Source organism: Chroicocephalus ridibundus, chromosome 5 (genome assembly GCF_963924245.1).
Source record: "Chroicocephalus ridibundus chromosome 5, bChrRid1.1, whole genome shotgun sequence".
Classification (NCBI taxonomy): domain Eukaryota; kingdom Metazoa; phylum Chordata; class Aves; order Charadriiformes; family Laridae; genus Chroicocephalus; species Chroicocephalus ridibundus.
The window spans coordinates 71,098,313-71,123,456 of NC_086288.1; the positions used below are offsets into that span (position 1 = coordinate 71,098,313).

At 37.3% G+C, this 25,144-nt stretch overlaps 1 protein-coding gene across 15 annotated transcripts in view; it reads left to right on the top strand.

The window, feature by feature from the left end:
* The window catches only part of DCUN1D4 (defective in cullin neddylation 1 domain containing 4), a 41,993-nt gene that overhangs the window by 12,428 nt on the left and 4,421 nt on the right, over positions 1 to 25,144 (top strand). For 5 of the 15 annotated variants that reach the window (XM_063335139.1, XM_063335146.1, XM_063335142.1 and 2 more), the window contains 7 exons: positions 5,593 to 5,707; positions 15,487 to 15,578; positions 17,780 to 17,850; positions 19,458 to 19,549; positions 20,406 to 20,514; positions 24,434 to 24,538; positions 24,974 to 25,076. In XM_063335139.1, the coding sequence (XP_063191209.1) occupies positions 5,593 to 5,707; positions 15,487 to 15,578; positions 17,780 to 17,850; positions 19,458 to 19,549; positions 20,406 to 20,514; positions 24,434 to 24,538; positions 24,974 to 25,076 (687 nt within the window). Of the gene's footprint in view, positions 1 to 2,089; positions 2,259 to 4,262; positions 4,293 to 5,592; positions 5,708 to 15,486; positions 15,579 to 17,779; positions 17,851 to 19,457; positions 19,550 to 20,405; positions 20,515 to 24,433; positions 24,539 to 24,973; positions 25,077 to 25,144 lie in introns of those variants that run through there. The other 10 variants (XM_063335148.1, XM_063335150.1, XM_063335151.1 and 7 more) reach the window with 4 other exon arrangements.

Sequence of the window (25,144 nt, forward strand, 5' to 3'; positions counted from 1 at the left end):
CCAGTAAAGAGTGTATTTTTTTACAATACTTGTAAAAGAACCTTTCAAACCAGAAACAAGCATGAAATGAGAACTGGAAGCAGAGGTCGATAGTGGCAGACTCCTCATCTTCAGATTAATTCCAGTATTTCTTATGCTTCTGCCCTGTTTTATGTCTCCTTGTAGAATATGATGAAGCCCCAATGTCTGCATGACTTCCAGGTGAATTCAGTTGAAATGTGTGCTTGGTTTTCCTCATATGAGGACAGATACGCATGCAAGGAGCTATTTGTCCATTGTGAATATAGTACGGTGAAGTCTCCCATGTCCATTTTGTATTGGACTTGACACTTACGAAACATCTTACTGGTGAGCCTTATGTAAATCTAAAAAGGATTACTTTTGCAAATTGTTTGATTTTGATGTGCCTGAATTTTTGGAACTTCTACTTTCCAGTATTACTGACTGCATAGTAAGAAGTGTCAAGACCGATTAATTTTGTTACGCAATTTATAGAACTGCATAGATGCTGTGAATTTGAGGTTCTATATCCAGAACTCATTTGAAAGTCATGTTAACGACTGTGTTGCAAAAGATTCTTTGAGTGTTGCGAAACCCATCTAAAGATGATTTTTTAGTTTTGAGATTTACCCCCCACCCCGAATCTTCCGGAGCAAGACTTATCCTTAAAGATTACTATTAGTTTTCTGACATAACTATCATGGTTAATGTTATTACATTGCGGGCCCTGCTTTTGAGATGACTTAATAAATGCATATCTAAATGTGGTTGAGATTTCTAAAAGCTATTTAAAAAACCTGAGTATTTCCATTTTAGGTTAATATTTATAATGAGCTTTTAATGCATATTACATTTATTTCAAAGCAGTTGTTTCTGACCTAACAATAAATGTCCTGGAGATCGAAATTATTTTAAGCAAATTATATCTTTTCTTCATATTAGCCAGATTTTTTTCTGGAACCAGATCTTAAATGTCTAAGAGCTAGAGGGTGGCAGTTTCAATATTCCTTCAGTGATTTGGGAGGTAAGATGGACCTCGCTTCAAAATTCCAGTCACCTGCAATGATTACAGTCTCGTAAAATGTGTTAGCATTCAGTGTGCATATATATCTGAAAAATAAGGCAGGCTGTGAATGTGTCATGGGCCTTGGCCTTTTCAGCTGTTTGTAGGGGTAAGGAAAGGCATTCGTATTCTGTAAACAATTTCTTTTTATATGCATTGACTTGGAATACTCTTTCTCTAGAAATTGAAATAATAGTTGTTTTTATGTCATAACTACATATCCAGCAGCTTGTTAATAGCTTAAAGTCATGATTTGGTTATTAAATTGTGACTTACCTATCCAGACTAAAATGTCTTTAAAAGTAAAAGTACGCTTCCTGTTGTCACCTGGCTTGTTTAAAAGAACGAGGTAATGTCTTCAACAAAAACAAAGCTTCATTGCTGTTCTTGAAGCTTGTTGGGGAAAAAAATTACTTTTGCCTCTACTATTTTTTGTTGTTTTAGAGAAGAAAACACACTTGAGACCACAGCAATTCTGTAGTGTGGAATTCAAGATAGAGAAGATGATTTTTCCTTTTACAGCCAGATTGCAAGTTGTTTGATGTTTTGATGAGTATCTTCGTTTTCTCATCTTGTATCTGAAAAACGGTGATTGTTAACTGTGCTTGTGGTGGTCTTGTTGCATTATGAAGCAAGCGGCTGTATCTCTCCAATTGCTTCAGCATTCACAGTTTCTAATTACTTTTTGCTTTGAAACATCCCTGTACTTAAGCATCAGAAGAGCAGGATTATTCACAGGCATTATCTAGAGAGAAGGTGAAAATTACATGTCTGTAAATCACTTCTGTAGGGACACAGCTTGTAGAATTCTTATTTATTGACCTCTGTTTTTTCTTTTTTGTTTGTTCTGGTTTTGCTGCTATTCTAGGAGCATCCCTCCCTTGTGGTGATTATCTTGCATATTGTTTTAAATTTCTTAGGGTGAATTTTAGCTCTTGAGCTGATATTTCCCTGTGGTAGCTTTGTCTCCTGCAAATTTGGAAGTACTGAGTAGAACGTTTGGCAAACAACATTTATACTCGGCAGGCTTTTGGCTGATGGTGGCTTATTCAGCAGCCATTTGGAGGCTCTACCTTGCACATGCTAGCTTCAAGTGTCAAAAAAACAGTGAGAACTAGGAGGGTTCTGCCAATCTTGAGTTGAGACCCAGGAGTAAGAAACTTTGAAGATAATCACATCAGAGAAGCTGCACTTGGTAAGTAAAGTTCCTGTCAAACTTTGCATGAAGTCAGAGGGAGCTGCATGTTCGTTTGCAGATGATCAAACCTTTGAGAAGTTAAATTAGTTGTGAAAGGCCTGAAATTGCATTTAGAAATTAGAAAGCTCTGTGTAGGAAAGGTCGATATAAAAGATAAAAATATTCTGTTGGTTTAACTTTCAGAGTTTGTTACAGGGAAATTATAACTGCCCTTCAAATTCAATATACTGATTCTGATAACAAAAGGAAATACTTTTAAAGTAACATTCTTATACTCTGTTTTTTAGTAGTTTAGACATCATTCAACAGTTAAAACATAGTGAAGGCTTGGTCCAAACCTCAGTTATTAAGATGTTAAATCTCTGAAGCATGTACCGTATATTTGTCCTGCTGGTGTCTGTGTGTGTGTGTGCGTGAGGAGGGTGTACGTGTGCATTTAATAGCTACTTGCCAGTTTCTGAGCTATCTCTTTTCTTCCCTTTTCTGTCAGTTTGAGAGCTGCAACTAGATACATTCAAACCAAGAAAGGGTACAAGTTTTTTGTATGAGTCTCTGGCGAAATTGGGTTATGGTGAAGTCTATTATCAGTTTAAGCCTTCAAAACAAGTTCAGCAATCTTTCTAAAAATGTCCTATCATTTAATGAGGAAAAGGCTTCAAGCAGGAGTTCTCGGGTTAAATTCTTCGGTTTGTATGGGTTGCAGATCTGACAAAATGATTTTCTTGTTCTATAACTGTATTATTTTTACTTTTAATTTATTTTTATTTATTTTATTTTCATCTTTTGCTATGCTTTTCTTTTCACAGAGGCCTTGCATTAGTCTTTTCCCTATCAAATAACCAGTAAACTGGACAAACCCTGTGGGGGGTTGGTGTTTTTTCTTGCATTTTACCAGCATCCAATGCCTGTGGCCATCATAAATGGATACTTTTTAAAAATTTAATAGAAAGGCATTTAAAACCAATCAAATTGCTCTCTAAGGAATGAGATAGCTACAGCTTGTACTCAAGTACATACATACTTTCCAAAACAAAGGGTTCATTAGCACACATTTTCATTTATTAAGTTTAGTGTGTGTTTGAGTCTGTTGGCTGTCTGTAGCCATCTGTTAAGTTCTGCTGTCATCTTAAGTGTTTTTAGTTTCTTTAGGTATTAAAAAAAAAATACTGGCAGAGTCTTTAGAAACTTCCTCTAAAAAGCCATAAAGCATCACACTTCCGATAACTTGTGGGAATACAGTTTTGCGGTATCATTAATTTTCAGGCATAGTAAGATGGAATAAATGACATTCAGCAGGTCAGGTTCCTTAGTTTCTTTGATCCGAGTAGTAAAATGCATCGGGTGTTTTTGATGTCAGTTTTTTGATGGTCTCTGGCTTACCTATTTCAAATATATCTGATATTGGTGAGAAGAAGATAAATACTATTATTGTTAATTTCCTTTTGTAACTTTCTCTGGACAGTGCTTCTTAGAAGTTTTTTCTTCTGACACAGCCATTATGATTTTTTGATGTATCAGTAGCTTATGAAGTATAATGCTTGGAAGTTTTTTTGATAACCAGTTAAATTACAGTTTGAATTTAGAATACTCTTAAAACTTTATTTCTGAAAGGTAGTGTAGGTATGGCCATGCTTTCCTGGGAAGGATGCTGGGGTGGGGAAGCTTTAGGGTAAAAAAAAAAAAAAAAAAAAAAAAAAAAGGAATAGATAGGAAGAATTTTTGAATTGGCAAGAGTACTTCTTGAACTAGAGAGACTAATTTTCTTAATAGAAATGAATATAAAGGTAAGACCAAAGAGAAGGCATACTAAATGCAAAAGCTTTATTAATTGAAACCAAATTAGTTCATCTTGATGTAAAAACTGGTTTGAACATCTTGCCTAATACTAGAAAAATCCATACGGCCATATGCATAATAGTTTCAGTGCATGTTTAAAATAAAGTACATGTAGCAAAGCCTGTGGGGCTGTAAGGTTCCTTACATGTGTTTCTCCTATAACAGGAGAGAGACTTTCAAAGATACGAAGAATAGGTAAGCAAAAGATTGCTGTTAGTATTTGTTGGGAATTGGGCCTCTGATTTCAGTCTGCTCCCTTGGTGTCAAAAAGTAGCCGAAGTTTTATTGCTTGCTTCTGTGCTGTGATTTAAAATCAAAGATGTTGTGGGCATCTTAATGAAGCATACCTAAACTTGGATGCTGTTGAAGCTAAGAGAAGGTAGCTTAGGCATGCTGGAGTTCTTCGTATTTTCTTGCAAGTTTCTTTGGCATCGCTGTGTGTCTGGATTTTTATACCTCACCTCTCTCTTCCTTTCCTTTTAAAATTCTCTGCGTAACACTTAGAGCTTTGATAGCTCTTTGAGCTGCACTTACGCACACCTTTCTCAGGTGTCCGTGTGGTCTTCGGTACGTGAAAGTAGGACAAAATTTTGCCTGGAGTGTTAGCCTACTGTTTTCATGAGACAGCAAAGGCAATTTAACAACTTGCTGTGGTCAGGAGGACTGGTCCTGTGCTCTTTCTTGTGCTAATGTACAGAAAGTTGTTATTCTTTTTTGCTTGGGTTAATTATCTACAGGTTTGGTGAGCTGGATTGGCACACTGAAGAGTCACCAGAGACATAGGAGTATGTAGCTGAGAGAGAAGGGGAGGGAAAGACTGCCACTTGATTGGCATCAGTGTCTTGAATTGGCTGTTTCCTGCTTGGGGACCTTGATTCATTGAGAAATGTCTAGTACAAATGATACAGCCAGCCACTTATTTTTTCCCCTAGTGGTTGCTGAATGTCTCTTCCCCGTGCCCCTCCCCCCAAAAAATAAAAAAAAAATGAACAAAAACCCCAAAGAACAAACAAACAAAACCTTTCCTACCCCTTGCTCTCTGTATCACAAAAAACTTGGGGCTTAAAAATAAAAAGGTTCTGTTTTCTAGAGGTAGGTGCTGTAGTTTTTGAGTCACATCTGTATTTCAAAAAGTAATGAACAACTCTTAGAAGTTCTGATATGAATAAATGACTAAAAATAAGGACGCCTTTTTGAGGACTTAACTACTTCTTCAGAATAGTCTCAGTTCTTGCCTTTTGTTAGACTGAAGTAGCACTAGCACTACTGTACATTCTGGTATAGTACTTCTGGCCTGAACTGAAATCTGGTCATAGAGCACCATGTAAAAGTGAGATGGATTTTGCTATTGAAAGGAGACCATTTCTTCTGTAATTTTTAAATCCACTAACTTCCTCCCTTCCCTTCCCTTTGTAGTATGCCTATTAGTGGACGCAGTTTAACTGGTCTGCAACAGTTTCATTTCTTGTACTGGTGTTTTTAATTCCCTCTGTAGGAAGTCTCCGGTCTTGCAGTTCATCAGACTGCTTTAGTAAAGTGATGCCTCCAAGGAAAAAGAGGAGACCTGCAGCAGGAGATGATTTATCTGCTAAGAAAAGTAGACATGATGGGTATGTCATCTTACCATGAGCTAAGACTGATGGAATATCTAAAGTTGAATAGCTGATATGATCGTGTTTTAAATATTAATGGAAATGGTATTAAAATTTCCTTGGTTTCTCAATGTGGAACCATAGCCTGTGGTGGAACTGTGGGATATTGATAAGCATGTCTAGGTTCAGTGTGCATCTCACCTTTTTCTAGTTGTACGAGAAGCTTGTAGGGAACTTCCTGCTTTAGTTTGCCAGCTGTTAAAATAGACACACTTGTTTGTTCAGAAACAACTTCTAAGAAATACAGTAATATCTCCCTGTATACATGCATAAGAGCTGGACTGGGCATTCTAAATCTCCAGCCTGTCAGAAGAGTGAATGTAGTTGTAGCCCATTCAGCTCTAACTGGAAGTCCTGCTAGTCTCTCCTTGTCATGTTGTGATTTGATGCTGATCGCATAAGGGGAAGGTGAAGGTTGTCCAGGCAAGGTGATGGCCAGTGATGGAGCAGTGGTTGAGGTGGTGCTGCTCAGCTTGCCTCTGGGCAACAGAAGCACAAGTGGGTTATAATGGTGTGCATGAGCAGTGTATTCTTTTGGAACAGGTATTGCATAGCTGAGACTTCTGCGAGTGTTGGGTTTTCAGTATGTAGATGTTCAGTCAGCCTCAGTCATTCAGAAACCATTGATTGTGCTCCTTGTGTGCAAGACAGTCACTATTTATGTGCGCTAAATTGAGAACTTGTGGGAGTACAGGGCTGTACACTCCCGCACGGTAGCTGCAGGACTGTCCTGACATTGAAAAGTGACGTATACAGCCCGAAAGTTTGGTTGCCACTGTGTCACTTAGTAGAATTTGAGCTCTATTACATTCATGTATTACTGGTGACTCAGAAAACACATGCTTCCGTAACACGTATCTTCAGGAAGGTAAAAAAGATTCATTTCTCTCCTGTCAGTCTGAAATCAGGCTGGGTGCTTTCCTTTTTATTCTCTAGCATGAGTAAGAAAAATGCTGGTAGCCAAATTAAGCCTCTGGTTATGCCTCTGTAACTCCATTGTGTTTAATAGGGTTGCACAACTGTAGCTGCACTGGAATTTATTAAATGATGTGTTGATGCAGAAGAAGAAAGAGATTTCAACTCTCCCTTTCATTGCTTTGCATACGTAACGCTAGCAAGAACAAAAAAGCAGTACATGTTCCTAATATTTTTTTGTTGCTTTTCAGAAAAAATAAAATATAAAAGCTAAATAGTTGACAGAGGACATTACAGCTTATTAAAAATTATGCATACAGTATGGAAGCAAAACGAGGACAGAATGCTTCCAGAATCTAAGTAGAGAGGTTCACGAAATGTAACTCTACCTCACTACTTTGCTAAAACAAAACAACCCAAACCCCCTAAAAAGTAAGGTTGTCTGCAAGTACGAGATACTGATTTGTGTAATTCAAATAAGATTATGAGAAACTGATTTCTTACTCTATCAGTAGTATAGATATAATAAATTTTAAGACCTTTTTGAAAGCATAATTTGAAGGAATTTTTTTTATAACTAATGTATCTAGTCTTCATTCTACTGCCATGTGAGGCTTTATTAAAAGGAAGACCTCAGCCTGCTTTTAGAAGTGGAGGTGAAACCAGATCTGCCAGTGATGGGCCTCAGGGGAGTATCCTTCACTGCCGTGGTTACAATTTTTATCTGTCTGTCGTCTTAACTCCTTAACTTCTAAAGGTTTTTGGGCTTTCTCTGTGTCCCAGTGTACGAGTGTCTTTTGTTTTGGTCTTGAATAAAACAGTTTTTATTTCAGCATGACTGGCAATATGAAATCATTTGCTGAACGTTCAGCTCAGTCTTGAAGCTCTGTTTTCTTTCAAGGAAGGATTTCGTCAAATTTGGCTTATGCCCCTGTAACCTTCTGTGAACAAGTTAGACAAAGAGCAAGCTCTTTCCTACTTCCATGCTTGTTTGTCAGGCGGAGCTCCTGCCTGTCACGTTTGGGCTTTGGAGGTCAGATATCTCAGTTTGTCAAGCAGATACCAATCTGACATTGGGACCCTTTACAGCAGTGTTATTCTAGTTATTTGCAAAGCCACTTACATTGTATGCAGAGAATGCTGTATACAATAAAACCAGTATGGCTAGTGCAGTGCCACTTTGTGGAATAAGGGGCTTCTTGGCCCGGTTCTTTACTGTTGCTTCTGTTTTAGAGGCAGACTTTCTAGAAGCCGTGTACTAGTAACTCAGGATAAGTCTTCAAGGGACGTTAGCCTGTGTGGATTCTGTATTAAGCAAAAAAGCTAGTCAGTGTCTGTTCGTGAATGTCTACCTTAAATAAAAAAGTACAGTGTGTGCTCTCCAGAAGAGACTGTGTTTCCTAACAGAGATGACTTGTCACTTCAAATGCTTACGGAATGATGTAAGTTTTGTATGTTTCTTAGTTACGGTGGCAGACTTATAGAGGCAATGTTAACAAATAAGTTCAGTAATTGAGAGTCTCCTGTTTGTTTTCAGTGTGGAAATGTTAGGTAGTACTCTGAAGATTATCAAAGGAGTGTCATCATTAATGATGTTGTCACAGCTGAGACCAAATGTTGATGATTCCTCCTGGTTTGTCCATACAAAGGAAATTTATTTTTTTAATCCTTACATGGATAGTTTTGTCAGGTGATATTTTCAACCTTCGCTATTTGTGGTGTGTTCCTATAGTCTCTTCAATTATGATAGTAATATTTCTGAGATATGTATTCTTTCCACGAAGTTTATTTCAGCAGGCTCTGTGCTGAAAGAGAAGATAATTTCTAAAGGCTCTTAAACTCACAAACTTAAACACATTGGGTACCAGGAAGCTTGTAATAGCCTTCATCCTCAGTTCCAGGCTTTTAGGGATACAGACTCATCTTGGAAGGATTAGTGGAATAATGACACTGGCTATGGAGGGAAAACATTTATAGGAACAAATCTAGTTGTTAGTGAAGTTATTTGGAAATGCTGACCTCATGCATAGACTGATTATGGAAAACACAGATTCCAGACATGTTCTTTAGCATCCCACCCTTATATAAGAAAAGCTTAAATTCTTCTGCACAGAAAGAGGGAGTAAAGGCAGGGTTAATGTTCATAACGTCACCTTGAACCATGAATGCAGTGTTTCAGCGGGAGGGAATTTTTATACCCAATGATGTATAATGAAAAGAACTTGGTGTATTCATTTCTGGATCAGAGAAAGATTTATCCTGTCTTAAAGAATAGCTATGCAAAGTAAACAGTTTAGCACACACTCACCATAATATAATGGCTTGAAGACTTAGTTTGTAATTTTCTCTCAGTATCAGTCTTGACTTTATTGTATTTATAACTCTCACAGTATAGGGTAGTCTCAAATGGGAGTTAAAAATACATTTTCTGTACATTTCTCTTCCATCGCTGTATTAAGGGTCTTAGTAAAGGTAAAACAAGTTTCATGTAAAGATACTGGCCAAGAATATAGTCCTCACTGTAATTATCTAATGCTGTGTATCTTTTACACAATCTCTAGCCAAATATTGGCTTTTGCCTTGGGGAAAGATGAGCTGTATAACGTAATGTCTTCTCTTCTTTCTGATGGTCTCATTTAAAAAATAATTCTACTCCTTATTCCAGAATCATGCTGAGGGCAAAAATCCTACAGTAATGGATATTTGGACCTTAGAAGGATGAAAACTAGGAATATTTTTCTGCTTTCTTGAAAGTTATGTTCTCAATCAATCAGATCTATGGTTCTGGTTTATCCTGGATGTGCATATGGGCCATATAAGGGCCTATTAACATGAAAAATAGATTTTCTTTATTGAGAATAAGCTCCATAATCTATAGTGGAAAAAAGTAAGTTTTGAAAACATAGTCAACACACTATTATTAACATGGGAAAGTAAAATGGGAGTGTACTAACACTGGAAACTTTCATAAACATTTAGTGTTGAGATTTTTTTTTTTTTTTGTTCTGTTGTTGTTTACTAACTGGTTTGGTCCTGCCCCATGCAGACAGCCTGTGTTACCAGCTGTCAGAGATGTCTAGACCTTATTTCTTGAAGTAGAGACTTTCAAGTATGCACAGGTATATTTTTCCCTGTTTCCACACCTTTTCAGTGACCTTCATTTAATAGTTCTGAAGAAACTTAAACTGGACATGGGACTATCAGCACGTATGTTGTTACACATACTGCTCCTGATGAAGCTCAGTAGGTGTGATGAAGTTCGAAACATTAACTTAAAAGTTTAGAAATGATTGTAAGCCTTTAAATAGGGAGAGATAGGACATACTCATTTATAAAACTTACCAGTCAAGTAAATTTATCTTGAGGGTTGCTTTAGACAGTCTTTGTCATTCCTTGTGAATCGTAAAACATCTCCCTTCCACACCCCCCACTTGTTTCTACTAGTATTTATGAAACTACTGCTAAAATCATAACTGTGAATGAATAGGTAAGGCTTTATAAAAATACTTTGATTGTGCTGCACTGATGAAAATTCTCAGCCAAAATTTTAAATTAATTAAGTAGAATTAGTGGAAGTAGTAGGGGGCATTTTCAATCAAAAGTCTGCATCTTTCAAAATATAAATAATCTGAAAGCAATTAGTTACTCAGTTTGAAGCTCAAACAAAATGAGGCAAAGGCTTTGAATAAGTTCTGGTTGCATAGAAACAAAGCTACTCTTGGTAGATTTCTTAATTTTTTCATTCAGTAGACACTGACCATCTGAGATGAGCAGGCTGTAAATCTTCATGAGGGTTTAACTTTTGACTTACCATAATAAACTGTGCCTTAAAAAATTTTTTTTTCTTCCCCCCCACCCCGCCTTAACTGAGCTATTACCAGCTTCCACAATCAAGAGCGTGTTTTGTGTGACCTAAGCTCCATGCTTTCACTAAGCTCAAGTTTGAATATTCTGGAGCCGCACAGCCCGGAGTTGCTGCTGTGGTAGGTGGAGCTCTAAGAAATTGCAGTGCAGCTGAAGCTTGCTCAGAGCAGGAGTAGGCACCCAACTTTGAAGACTGCAGTAGGTTGAAGAGAATTGCCATGACCTTGTTCTTTTTGCTGGCAGTGACCATGTACTCTTATGATGACTTGCCTGGGCACCCCATTGTAGCTGGAATGAATTTTCGTGCTTTTGCTTTCCCACCAAATCAGTTACAAACGGAGGAAAATAGAAATACACAGATGATGCTGTATTTAAAGAAACAGAAAAAGCCTAGACACTCAGGTTTTTTAATTAGTTTGTTTACATCTACCTATAGCACTTCCAATTACAAACTATATTGTCTCATCCTTATTGCAGGGATATTACAATTCCCTAGCTCATAAGAATATTTCAAAGATAGGTTTAAAAATGGTGAGTCAGCTGTTAGGTCATGGTGAGATGCAAGCATTTCTGAGGAAATAACTTCATTTAAATGTGGTTAAGTAGTGGATATCACTTTTATTAAATTATAGGCAGGTTAATATCATGTTGCTTTTCCCCTGCCCTGTCCAACATTCTTTCTAACAGCCATTTTGCCAACCAGAGAGAGGAGAGAGATAATAAAAAAGAAGAAGCTAAATGCTTTTTAAGGTATTGCTTATAATATAAAGAAACTTTTTTTGAAGTCTGCTGTCACTATCCTGGCACTGACAGCATCATGCTAAACTAATAACACCTATTATTTTTCAAGTGAAGATTTTTCTGAGTCATTTTACCTGCATGAGTGTCTCATTTGAGAGACAAATATATACTCTTTGCCCATAGGTAATTTTTTTTTTCCTTGCTGTTCCTGATGGGCAGCATGTCAGGGTTCAGAAATGGAAGAGTGCTTCTAAACACAAAGGCTCGGAGTTTGCTGTTGCCCAGTAGTGATAGGTAGAGCAGATGCTCTGACGGAAAGTTCTGCATGCACCTTTCTAGCTCTGATGGTGGAGAAAACGCCCTTCAGCAATCCTGTTCCACTGTTGGCATTCTCTGACGGTGGTACAAGTTCTGGTACCAAAAGTACCAGGGTATACTCATTGGCCCTGCCTTTAGGGAAGGTGTCTGTGAGGTTTTTACTTTTTTTTTTGCTTTTATTCCCCCCCCCCCTTTTTTTTTCCCTCCTCCAGACTCGGAGCAGCATTTTCTTTCACTTCTGGTGTGTGACTGAAACTCCTGTAGGGTTCCTCTTACGGACCATCCAAATTACCACACTGTAGCATGGTCAGCGGAATGGTTGTGCATCTCTTTGGAGGTACTGGTCTTGAGGAAGCTGTGAGCCGTTGAGGACTTGATGTTTGGAACTGGGATCTGTTCAGATGTTTGGAGCTCCTGGATGTCTACCCTGTGCACTCTGGCAGTTTGTATTTGTCTGTGTAGCAAGAGGCACTGTCCTTAGCACAAAGACAAGGCACATCATCTTGCAATATGTAGAGAAATTCCAAAGATAGGAGAAATATTCTGAGATACAAAACGGATGCTAGACAACTCTGGCAGTTTGTGTTTGTCTCCTCTGTACATATGGTTCTTGAGACCATCAAATCTGTATTAATGATAGTTTGGAGGACAGTCTTTGGAATCACCTTTACCCTGTGCTGCCAGCTTGGGCTTGCTGTGATAATTGGGCCAGGTTGTCCTAGGCTGTAATCTCAGATACTTGCCTACTTACTTGCTTATATCTCCCTGCTCATCTTGCTTCACCAGCACTTCGGGGTTGGGAGTCTCTTGCTAATATAACTAGCTGGTTTGGCTAGACTGGGGGGGGAGAAACTCAGTGTTTGGAGTAAGCAGGGAGAGAACAGGCTTCATCTTTATACATGAGATATCACTAATGCCGGGTCTGCATTGGTGTTACTTGTTTCTGTCATCTTCCTTTTCAAGCGATCCTTGTCACGCAGAATATGTGATCTGCTCTTAGTTCTTTAGGTTGAGAGAAAGGCATCTGAGAATCATCCAGTCATTTTTGTTGCATGGTTTTATACTTCTGGCCATCCATAGTCTATTCTCATTATAAATGTGGTACAGTGCCACCTGCACTTCTAATGAATGTCTGTCTGATTAGCTTGTAGCAGAGGCTGGAATAGCTCAAGATTATATCCTTTCTGATTTTATTTTCGGAATTTGTGAAGTAATTTCTCTTACCACCACAGGTTGGAAGATCTGTAATCAGTTCTGGTTTCTCAAAAATCAAACTCCAGTGGTCAGATACTGAGCTTTTTGAACAATTACAAGTTTGAGGCCAGAGTGTTTTGCTTGGAGTTACTTGGCCGTGTGTTGGGCACATGGACTTACTAACGAGTATTGTTGTTTTCTGCAGCCCTAAACAGTGAACTTAGCTGTAAGCACAATAAATGACTTTCAGTCGCATATCAGTGCTATGAAAACTTTATATACGTAGATGCAGTGAATGTATAAAAAAGGCTGGGTTTTTTCTGTTCTCATTCACCATTTCTCTTACACATACTGCTGTCATTGGTGTCTTGGTTCAGGCTACAGTATTTAGCTCTGCCACTTGTAGATGCAGGAATCCTTTTTCTGAAATACCGGGATGATCTAGAGCTCTGTCAATAAATTTATTCCTTGAGGGTTCCTTCCCAAATCTGCTGTTCACATATTGACAGCTAATGTGTTGATGAGTTAACGTGAACAAAGCAGGGTGAGGCACTTTGGTTATCATCCTTTCGGAAGAAAAAACGCTGGGTCTTATGATGAATGTCTGTTTTTGTGAACCACATTCGCTTTGCATGTCCTAGGTCCCAGCAGTGCTCTTTACAGACTTCGTGAATAAAGAGAATAGAATAAAGATGTTGACTAGCTCCTGCTACAATCAGTTTTCAACTTGGTGTTCCAGTTGGTGTTTGTCACGTTCGTTTGCTGCAAACAAGGGCATACTGAATAATTAGACCTTTGCCAAAGTGGCAGAATGCCTCTTTTCTTTGTCTCAAGACATTTTTTTGATTCCTCTGAGTTCAGAATAGCCTAAAAATATTGGGTAGGTCTTTCATAAGCACACTTCATTCTGCGAGTATGAGAATGTTAAGTAATCAGACCTGTTTTAAAAAAAAATATATAAAAAATTGTTGCAACTCTGACTTATACCTTCTGGCTTAGTTGGGCAGTGCTGTCAGCATGTTCCTTTGCAACTGCAGTGAAGCCTATATAAAGTAGGTAATTCAAATAGAAAAAAAGTGTTTTCAAAACAAAAATGAAAAAAAAAACCCACCCTAAAAAAAACCCAACCAAACTCTACAAATTGTGGGTATAGGAATATGTGTGTTTCTGAGACACGGCTGTATGGCTGGCATTCTGTAGTGTTCCAGTTTGTTGCGGATCAGTGTGTTTCAGTACAGTGTTCATTTTTTCTTTCCACCTTGAAATTTCTGAAGAGCCTCATTTGGATCCATCTTCCAACTAGTAATTTTATCATTTTGCTCTGACTAGTATTATTTTTCTAATGTTTAGTTGCTTTAAAGGAAGTATGACAATAAACATGAAGTGGTTCTTTGAATTCCTGTCAGAATGATCTGTGTGCCCTTAACTTCTAGCTATAGTTCCCCATCGCTGGTAGCTGAGCTCAGTGGAGGATAGTGGGCTCAGTGTACTCTAAGTTTGTTAAGTTTAGACATCCTTCACATGTCTTTCTAGAAGGACAAAGTGGTGATGAAATCAACTCCAAATTAATTTCATCAGGTTGTTTCAGAATTCTCCTTGAAGCAATTAGCCACTTTGTTGTCCTCCCCCAGCAGGGTTTGACACTGCAAGAGGAAGGGCTGCGTGCTTGGAACACTTACAGAGCCCTTCTTGGCTACCTCCTCTGGTCTAAGTCATTTGTTGCTTGGCTCTTTTTGGCCTTTATGAGGCCAAGCTGCCGCAGAGTGGTGGAAATGCATCAGAGAACGCATACGCAGCAGAGAACGGCTGCTTGGACTGATGAGTCTCCTTCCTCTAACAGGCACAAATGATACTGTCTCTCAGAAGTCTAAACATGGGGGAGTAATTCATCAACTTCTGCTATCCCTTCTGTGCTATAGGTGTTTCAGGTACTAAATTCGGGAGACTGGTACTTCAGTGTTGTCCTGAATGTAGTTTAAAGAGCCTTATGTGTCTTGTTGAAGGAGGGCATTACCTTGCCGGTCATCTCTGAGGGGAAGGGGCGCTGGGGATCTAGCTTTTTGGTTAACTATTTACCCTATGATGAGTGCAGTTCCTCGACTTACTGTCAGTGAGGACCTGTAACCTGTTCTCTGTGGTTCTTTCGTGTTACCAACTTCCTGGCTTTAGAACAATGTAAGTGTGGGTCATGTTTATTTTGGCCTTTATGCCTTTTACAGGATTTTTTGAGGAGGCCAAAAGGGTATGTGCAGTTAATAATTCAAAATGTGCAAAGTATGTGTGTGACTGCAGGTAGGACCTGTGTTGCCTGTCACGTGGAATGACTCTGCATCTAGACCTACAGCCAAGTTACAGCCCATCAGTTGGTTGTGGTAACTAATGGTGTGCACAACCCTTACTTGAACTTACACAAAGCAGTTTGTGTTTGAGTTTGAATTAGTTAGTATTTGTGGTGAGAAAAGTTCACGCACGTGGATAACTGTTATGAATCAGCTGAAGTGTGACAGAGCGAGCAAACACAGTATTTAGGTTCAGTGATGCTTACTCTTAAGCAGTGTTCCAAATGGCTGGATATGGCGGCAGAATGTTGAGTAAACTGGTTCATGAAAGGAAGAACGTTGCTGCTTACAGTGGCTGTTGACTAAAAGATTGCTTTTAAAAAAACTTATGAATTAATCGCTTGTTTCTCTTTCTTTTTTTTTAAGTATGTATAGAAAATATGATTCGACTAGAATAAAAGCAGAGGAAGAAGTCTTTTCAAGTAAGAGATGCTTAGAATGGTTCTATGAATATGCAGGTAAGGGTGAAATGCACATTTCTTCCTAATAACAATTTAATCTACATAGGAATATAAAATTGCATTAACTGAGCTTTTCCAAGACTGAATATGAGGCTTTTTTGTAAAAGTCGTAAAGAAGCTTTTCTTATGTTCTGTGTAGCGTGAAGTTAAAGAGTTAAAGGGGCAATTTCGTCTTTGTCACTATTCTGTAAAAAGAACACAGGAGGTGTGTAACTTAAAATATTTTGGAACATGTATACTTTACTATTCAAATCTATAGTTAAAGTTGTAATTCTGTCCAAAATGTTGTGACCTCTCTGGCTTTACAAGTTCTGTCATCTACTGTGTTAGTGCTGAATAGTACAGAATTATCCTTTGGGAGAAGTGTGTCTTTATTTAAAAAAAAAAAAAAAAAAAAGGTGAGGGAGGTAGTAACATTAGTTTTGTTCCTGCTGAAGCTGGTGCTTACGGTTTCAAGCGAAGAAGTGAATGAATTCCAGTGTCCCATTACTAGTCTTGTCATTATATAGTTTTCCATCATTCTTGCCCTTGTGTATGAGAACTTTCTTCAGAAGTTACTTCTAGGGGTGTTGATTATGATCTGCTGTCACAAAAGATGATCCTTTAATAGTGAAGTTGGTCATTGTATTCATTTTTTACGCGTGGTTTTCTGAAGGGGAGAGCTTGAAGTATGGGAAAAATGATCTCATGACTGTAAAGACCAAAAGGAAATGAAATAGGTGATTGACAAAGAAAATAAGGTCGTCTTGCAGTTTTCTGATGCTATCTCAGATAACGTTGCCCACAGTTTGTCATGTTTTGTCTACTTCTTACACATAATGAAGAGTGACTTAATTTGATGTAACAAAATATGTTTTTTCTTCTAGTGAAATGATGTAAACTAAATTAAGTACCCTGAGATCTCACTTGTCTGTGGCAGTCTGTGAGAGGAGCTTCAGACAAATTCAAGCCAAGTCTAACCTGTTAGATTCTCTGCTTTTCTGACCAGCTTGATTTATTTTTTTACTCTAGCAACAGGGATAACTCATTTTTGTCAAGACTTTCATGGAAAGAAGGGATGAAAGGAAGGCTGTATATGAAAGAACTTTTGAGTTTCCATTGGATGCATACACCAAGATAAAACAGAGAAAAGCGGAGAGTATGATCTGTTTACAGTATTGAGTAACATTCTAAAAAATTAATTTTCAAATAATAATCTCTTTGTGTTCTTGCTTCATGAGTCTTCTCCTTTATATATGCAGGCAGTTGACACTGCATTTGGGGTTTTTTTCTTCCCCTAGTGTGTGTTTACATTACAGAATGAGTCTTTTTAAGAATTGTTTTGTACGCTCAGGGAACTGAGAGAGGATGTTTTCGAAGATGGGAAAAGATATAATTAAACCTTGTTATTTCTCCAATAGTAGGTCACCTAATAATAAAACATAGCTTGATCTTCCCTTTATGAAACCTTTTTTTTTCTTGCACATGGGATCCTTATATTGGATGAAAGTAGGAATTCCAGCCTCTAATTTTTTTTTTTTTCCCCAAATGAGCCCTTTCAAACGTGACCAAAATAATTCTAAGAAAATAGTCCAAATACTTAAAATGTACTTAAAAAAAATAGAATTGCACAGTAAAATTCTGAGGCCTATATAATTTTTGCAGTAGAGTATTGTAGAAGTTACAGATATCTTGATTTACCAGCATGTTTTAATAGCAGTGCATTTTAATAGCGTCTATATTTTGAATCTTTTTTTCCTTCTAAGTTGGCAAAGAAATATCACATAAAAATGTGATGATCTTATGTGATCTTATGATAACAGTAGAAATTCAAGCCAAGAAGTGGCTTTCACTGTCCATTGTCCACTAATTTAACCGTGGTAATATTATGTGGATGTTCTGCTAGTCTTAAGTGCATTCCTAAATATCTTATTAGTTTGCTCTTCCAATATTATTTCAGTAAATGGGTAGAATAAAGGATACTGACAGGAATGAAGAGTTGTTTTACAGTTTTTCTGTCTCTGTTTCCAAAGGTGAGATAAAGATTTAGGTGTATCCAAGTCTGATAGTAAGTGTGGAAATATTTGTCGCGTGTCAAAACAAACCAAAAAAACCCTGTATGGAAGTTCACGTTGTACTGTGTGATTGCATTTCTCTTGTGCTGTAAAGGTCAGACCGTTTTGATTTTCAGAGACAAGTAAAATGCATTTTGTTTGCAGGCACTGATGACATCGTGGGGCCAGAAGGTATGGAGAAGTTTTGTGAAGACATTGGAGTTGAACCAGAAAATGTAAGTTCAAAATCCATTCAAAAAGTGCCTAATCTGTTATGACGTACGTGAGCCAGTCTTATATCTCTTATTTCTCCATCAAGAATTAAAAAATTCTAGGGAGTTTTTTAAAAAATTAAGGAAATACAAATCAAGGAGGTTTATATAGACCTTTGGAAACATCTTGCCTTTATTTTAAACCCCAGACTATCAGTCTGTAAAAACTAAATTTGTCTTTGCTGCCACCCCTTCTCCTTCACTTTTCCACCCCAGCCCCCCCCCGCCAAAAGAAAGAGATTTTAAAAAAAAAAAAAAAGGAATAAAAAAAAGGAAAGCTCGCTATTGTCTTTTCTGAAACAATGAGACAACACTGGAGATTTAATGTAGCAAATACAAAGTAATGTTTTCTTTGGGTTTTCTAGGAGAGAAGGGGATTTCAAATATTGTGAGCAAGTTTAGCGCTCCCATTACACCATTTCAAAACACAAATAAAGAATATATATATAGTTTTATATATATATAAAAGATGAATTTATATACAGAAGTAAATAAAATTTAAAAATGAATGGTTGTGCATTTTACAGGCTTTTTCCTAGTGACCAGTTTTTGCTCTTTAAATGTATATGCAAGTTCCACCTTTTGCAGGATTCATAAAGCATCATCTCTGACTAAGTAAAATGAGAATTGTGGTTTTGAAAGATTTACTGTAAATATAAGGTGTAATTTGCTAATTTTGGAGTTTATGACTGTAATAAACCCTTGAGATTTATGCAGACATTTGGGTATATAAGTAGGTGTTCTGATTAGCTGCACTAACATTAGCAAGTTAATGGCTGACTTGCAAATTTAAATGACTTGATTATTTTTGACAACTGCGGGGTCAGTTGTCCTGCAAGTTTTTCCATGTATATATCAAAAGTGGTTTCTTAAGTTCCTGAAAAAGATAGTAATCTTATGGTATCACTCTATCTAAATTCTTTAGTGCCTCAGTCTTCTGTGTGAAGATGTGAAAAGGGCTCTGTTTCCTTTTGGGGAAAACTGAACTATTTATGCGTCAGTCTCTATTTTGATGTGTGTTAACGTTGGTTCATCTAGCTTTACTTAACATCTACGTGAATTATACGCCTGTTCAGACCTGCAAAATTAGGTAGGCTGGCAGTACCCTGGGGTAGCTTTAGAATATTTGGATTTCACAGAGCTCAGGGATTGCAGCTGATGTTCACCTGGATGAGAGTTTAACAAATGCCAAATGTAGCTTGTGATCAGATTGGTACTTAGATTTTGTAGTTGTTTTGGGAAACCTTTTTTGTAGCTTTTGCACCAGGTTACCTTCCTCATTGCACTGCTCACTAGGTGACTGTGCGCATTCGCTTGAATTAAGGTGGCTACTGGTAACTTGGGTGGGTGTTCACTCTGGATCTTTGCACTTTCTTCTTTTTGTTTGTGTTATGTGCAGGTTTGTCGCTTTCAGGGTTTTTTTAACTTTTAAAATAGTGTAGCAAAGATCCAAATATCCCATTTATACGAGGAAAGCATCTGTAGCCTACTAAACAGTAATTATTTGAAAAATGCATGGATCTTTTTGTTAATTTTTTTCAGTCTTCATTTTTTTTTTCTCTTCAAAACAGGTAGTGATGCTCGTACTAGCATGGAAATTGGATGCACAAAACATGGGCTACTTTACATTACAAGAATGGTTAAAAGGAATGACATCACTACAGTAAGTGCTTTAAAAACCTCTTCAGGTTGTTATAGTAAACCCATTTTTTTTAGAAAAAACACGGTTTGATGTTTTGACTTGTAACACCTAAAGCAGAGAGCTCTACCGTGGAGTGGAAGCCATATATTTTTGGTCCTATTTATGGTGATATGCCACTTAGACAACTTGAAACCTGAGAGATATGTGTTTAAATACAGTTGGATTAAAATGTCTTCAGTGTCAAGAAAACAGAAATGTCATGAAGTTCGACATTGTTTCTGTTCCCAGGGACGTCCATCTATTAGATATTAGTCTGTTGTAGTTTAAAATGCTAATTAATACAAACCCTTTCTGTGATTCTGCATTGTCATGTTCTTTCTAAGAGTTGCTTTCTCCAGTTGAGACCTTATTTCCACGACATAATTAACGTAAATACAGTTGAATAATCACGTTTCATAGAGAGCTGGACACAGAACTGTGTTTTGACTTATCTTCCAGAACAGAATCAATAAAACTGTTTAGAAAGTTCTATAGTTTCAGCAAAACTACAGAAGTATTGTTTCGCTGCTGTGGTTTGCTGATTGTTTGTCATGTGTAGAAAAGCTCTTAGCTTAATCTATTGGAGAGTGCATTTTCTACAAAGCCAAACAAATTTTTACCAGAGTACCAACGTAAGACTTTGCCATTTTATCTAAATCCATTTCACACAGTGGGTTTAATCAAGGCATTTTATGCAGACCAACTCGTAAACATGATGGTTTTTGAGTGATGTATTTTGAACAGATTGATGGGGATAGACGTTAGAGGTTCTTTTCTAAAATATCAGACACCTGTATAAGAATGCAGACTCTAAATTCACATTGTGCTTTTCCTCTAGATGTGATACTACAGAAAAATTGAGAAATTCTCTGGATTACTTGAGATCTTTATTAAATGAGCCTACCAATTTTAAACTTATTTATAGATACGCGTTTGACTTTGCACGGGTAAGTACTGGGGAAAACCAGCTTCTGAAATTAAAACCTTACCTTCCTAAGTAATAACTGAAAGGCTGTGTACTTCTAAATATGTTTCTCTTAAGATACCGCTCAAGATTGCTTTTAACAAATGGAACCGTTTGTGGTCTAAAAACGTATGTGCAAAATGCCAGAACTGGAAAATGTGTATAGGATGCTTGATGTTCAGTGGTTTAGTGTTTTGACATGTTTTGTTGCCTCTCTGCTTCAAGCTGTTTTGTGACTTCAAGGAAGTCATTTAGGCCCTATTCTGTTGCCTGTTGGAGCTTTGCCACTTACTTCCACTGGCTTTATAATTACCCTGGTTTTTCTTCTTGCTGTATGAATTCTGTGAGCATAAACATACTTAAAATAGGAAGGCAATTCAGCCATTTCTGAATGAAAATAACTAACATGATAAAAGCCAGATATGATATAATACAAATACTGGTTCACACGACTGTTGGAAGGTCATTAATGATGTTCTCAGTATTTGTTAAACAATATTCTGATGTCGGTCTTCCTGATATAAAATACATATTGATAAAATTGTACCTGGCATTGGAACCCATAATATGCATAAGACTATTCCTACTTAAAGGGAGCAATAAAAGAACTTGAATTTTCTGAGCTAACATTTTGACATGGAATCTGGACATCTGTCTTGCTAACATGATGCAGTGTACAGAAGATTTAACATAAAAATGGTCACAGGCAAAACTGAAGCTCAGATTTCAGTGCAGGAGAACCAAAAGCACCAAGAAAATTTGCAGAAAAAAAAAAGTAACATGAGAAAAATAATGAGAAGAAATGGAACTGAGAGCAATTCTGTCATGACTAACTCAGATTTGTGGTACATCAGTGCTTTCTGCATGTCAGCACGCAGAGAGATTCACGGTAGTTCGCTTTTAACCAGGGAAGCCTACAGTTGAATATGACAGTGTATGCTATTAGTATGAGAGGGCAAAAAAACCATATCAACATCTTAATTCCTCCTTTGCTTTGTGAAGATTTATTCTGCCAGTTTTGCTAAACGTAAAATGCAAAGGCTGGAAATAAGTAACATTGCCAAAGAAGTTCAAGATACTGATGAACTACTTGGAATAAATTAAAAAAATGTTTAATTAGTAGCAAATCTGCACCAGCCTGTCAAAAGTTAGTGCAGAAGCTTAAAAAGAAGATGGTGCGTGGAGTTTTTTCAAGAGGTACCAAATTGATGTGACAAACAGTGGTCTTGAATGAGTATTTAAACATTGAGACACAAATGCTGTGACGTGATTTGTGACAACCCCCCCATACTGTAGAACTGTAAGTCAAAGGCGCATCAACTGGGAGATTGTCAAAACAATATTAGATAAATAGAATTACTGAACTTTTAATACTGTGGAGCCGGGGAAGTCTACAGGAGAATGGCATCCAGTGAGAATAGAAGTGAATGCTGACAAAGGCTGATATATTTATCTAGATGCAGCAGATGAATCTGTATGTAATTTTTATCAGAATCAATGAAGTGATTCATAGAAAAAAGCTGATGAGCATAGTTTTGGGGTTTGATTCAGAAAATCGTGTAATTTCCGTCCTAAGGGTAATTATTTCAGGGAAGTGCTCCATGGCAAAACCCACTTGTCTAAACTTCTGAAATTTTAAGAGAATTTTTGAAAGCATCTGTTGTGATTTGGTATTTAGGGTCATTGAGGTTTTATGCAGCATGCATGATGTAAGTCAGCATGGATTTGAGGAAATAATTTAAAACACCATATGTTGGTATTAAGCACAAATACATTCCTCGCTCCCTGTTTGCCATTGTCATTGCCAAGTTTGAGAACATACAGATGCGTGTATTTCATGGCTTAAATAGGTCCGAAATATTGTGGAAAAAAAAAATCTCAGACAGACTGACTGTCATCAATGTAAAACAAATAATGAAATTTATCAGAGTTGGTCAATATATTCTTTCCACTGTATTCGAGAAAAAGAATGTAAGTATCTGGAAGGTATGTTCAGGATGAAATGGGAACATCTGTCATGGCAGATGTGCCATTAGGCAGTTGGAGGTGGGTATAAAGGGCTTATCTGAACTATTTGTTCTCAACAGTAGTTGGAGAATGCAGAAACTTAACAATGCAAGGAATGTAAAAACAGCATGGCCAAAGTAAAGGCAACAGAGCCTGATTTCATTAACGCTTGAGTGTACGGGGAGAATTCAGAGTACAAAAAGTATGGAAAATAAAATGTAGTCTCACAACAGTATGATTTCTGCTTAAAGGTGTTTGTGACAGAGGTGTAAATGGGCTTTGGAAAGAGGATTAGTTTATAGAACTATTTGATGTTGGAAATAAGTGGAAGAATTGTATTATATTAATACAAAAAAGCCTTTGCAGGTTTTTTTTCCCCAGCTTTATTACTAATTGCAAAGCTTTGTTCATCCTGGAATTTAATTTTTCACTCTAGATCAGATTGAGTGAAGTCCCTCTTGGATTTAGTGACCAGAATGTAAAACAGCTTCTGATGTTTTCAGAGTTGCTGGCCTCCCCACTTACCTTCCAAAACAAATCTACATTAAATTCCGTCTACGTGATTTTAGAACTGAGGTATATTTTGTATGAAATGGGTTGCAAGAAGAGAGGCTAATCTTGTGGCTAAGGCGTTCAGTTGTTGTCTGAGAACTGGGATCTCGCTCTACCCCATCCTTCCTACATGATAGAACACAATTCAGTTATGTTTTGAGCTTGATTTTTTTAATAAAGAGGTGTGTTCTGTCGTGCATACACCTGCACTTGTACAGCTGAGGCACCGGCCTCCGTTCCCTTTACCTTGGGTAGCTCTCTTGTACTGTTCTCTTAGGTACTCCCTGTATCCTCTGTATCCCTATAGCTCTGGTTTTTCTTAATTTGGACTTTGCAGTCTGCAATCATGAATACATAGAGAGAGATCATGGTCTCCAGTAGCTAATATGGAACTTTATTTTTTGTGATTTCATTAATTTCTGAATTTTTAGCTTAATGCTGTAATCAAGGCATAAAAAGGTGGGGGTTTACATCCCATCTCTCACCAAAATTTATTTAATTTCAAGACAACAAATGTAGATGGATAAACTACTTAAAATAACAAAATGGAATCTTACATGTCCACATGTTACTTTTGAGATGTGCAGAAGTTGTGTTAACAAGTATATTTAATTTTCCCACTGCTTCGATGTAATGAATCTGCTGGCTACAGATGATGCTTCTTTTTGTTAGCAGAAGCAAACAAAATCACCCCTTAAGCCTTAACGTACTAGTGCTACACTGAACTAAAACTGCAATGGTTCTGCGAGGGGTCTGTATGTGCTGGTGTATTCTCTTCCCTTTTCTCATTTGGTAATTAATGTAATCTGAATTTCATGTAATCAGTAGAATAACAGAACAGAGAACCTCCTTGGCTTGCTCTTGCGTGGTCATTGTTACCTGATAGCTACTTAACCATCTACTGACAGTTCATATAGTTGTAGTAACGATGCAGGAAACATGCACAGCAATACTATTTTAAGAGATGTACGGCAATGCAGAGGCATATATGCACGCATTAGTATGGGTCTAATGGCCATTGCTTTCTGGAAAGGTCTGAAGTCACAAACAGGAGCGTATGCCTCGTGCAGTAGCGGTGACAGTCTTTTGGGAAAGGGGAGAGAAAGCAGCATCTCCCATCTCCGTATAGCAAGTCATTAGCTATGAGGAAGGAAATTTTACTAGGAAGTTGTGTTTTATTAAAAAAACACTGTTTGATACTGCTATTTATAGTTAATTGTTATATTATTTATTTGTTAATTTATGTTACGTGTGGGTGAGCTGTAGTACAGCCAGCCGGGGAAGTGAAAAATCTTGAAATAATGCTCTTTTTTTCCTTTTTGACCTTTTTCCTTTTTATGCAGGAAAAGGACCAGCGCAGCCTAGATATCAATACTGCCAAGTGTATGTTGGGCCTTCTTTTAGGAAAAACATGGTCTCTTTTTCCAGTATTTCACCAGTTTCTAGAGGTATGAAGTTTGAAACAGAATTACATGTGTCTTCTTTGATACTTTAACTAGAGGTAGAATGAACAGCTAAGAGTTTTTTGTTCTGATTTAGAATATACTAAACCCCCAAAGCAGCACATGCAGCTGGTTATCTTTTCTTTCTTCGTTTTCCCCAAATCCCTATGCTGCTATGGTTTATTTGATGCAAGACAAAGTATAAAATGTCTTTGATTTTCTTTTGGACGTTCATTTTATTGCTGTGTGTTTGTCCACTAAAAGATGTCTTAACTAGAAACATGTATTAATCGGCACAAGTTTGACTACTTAGTGGTTTCTTTAATCCTATTTGGTTTTAGATGGCATATAGATTAAAATAATAATTCATCACAAGGTTTAAATTTTCTTTGAGGGAGTTGAAAATATATCTTAGTAACGTCTGTTTCTTGCCTTAAGCAGCAATCAAAATACAAAGTTATCAATAAGGACCAATGGTGTAACGTTCTTGAATTCAGCAGAACAATTAACCTTGACCTCAGTAACTATGATGAAGATGGAGCCTGTAAGTACTACCATATGTCGGTGTTCTAAAATAATTTCTTTCTCTGAGCTTAATCATTCAGTGTCCTT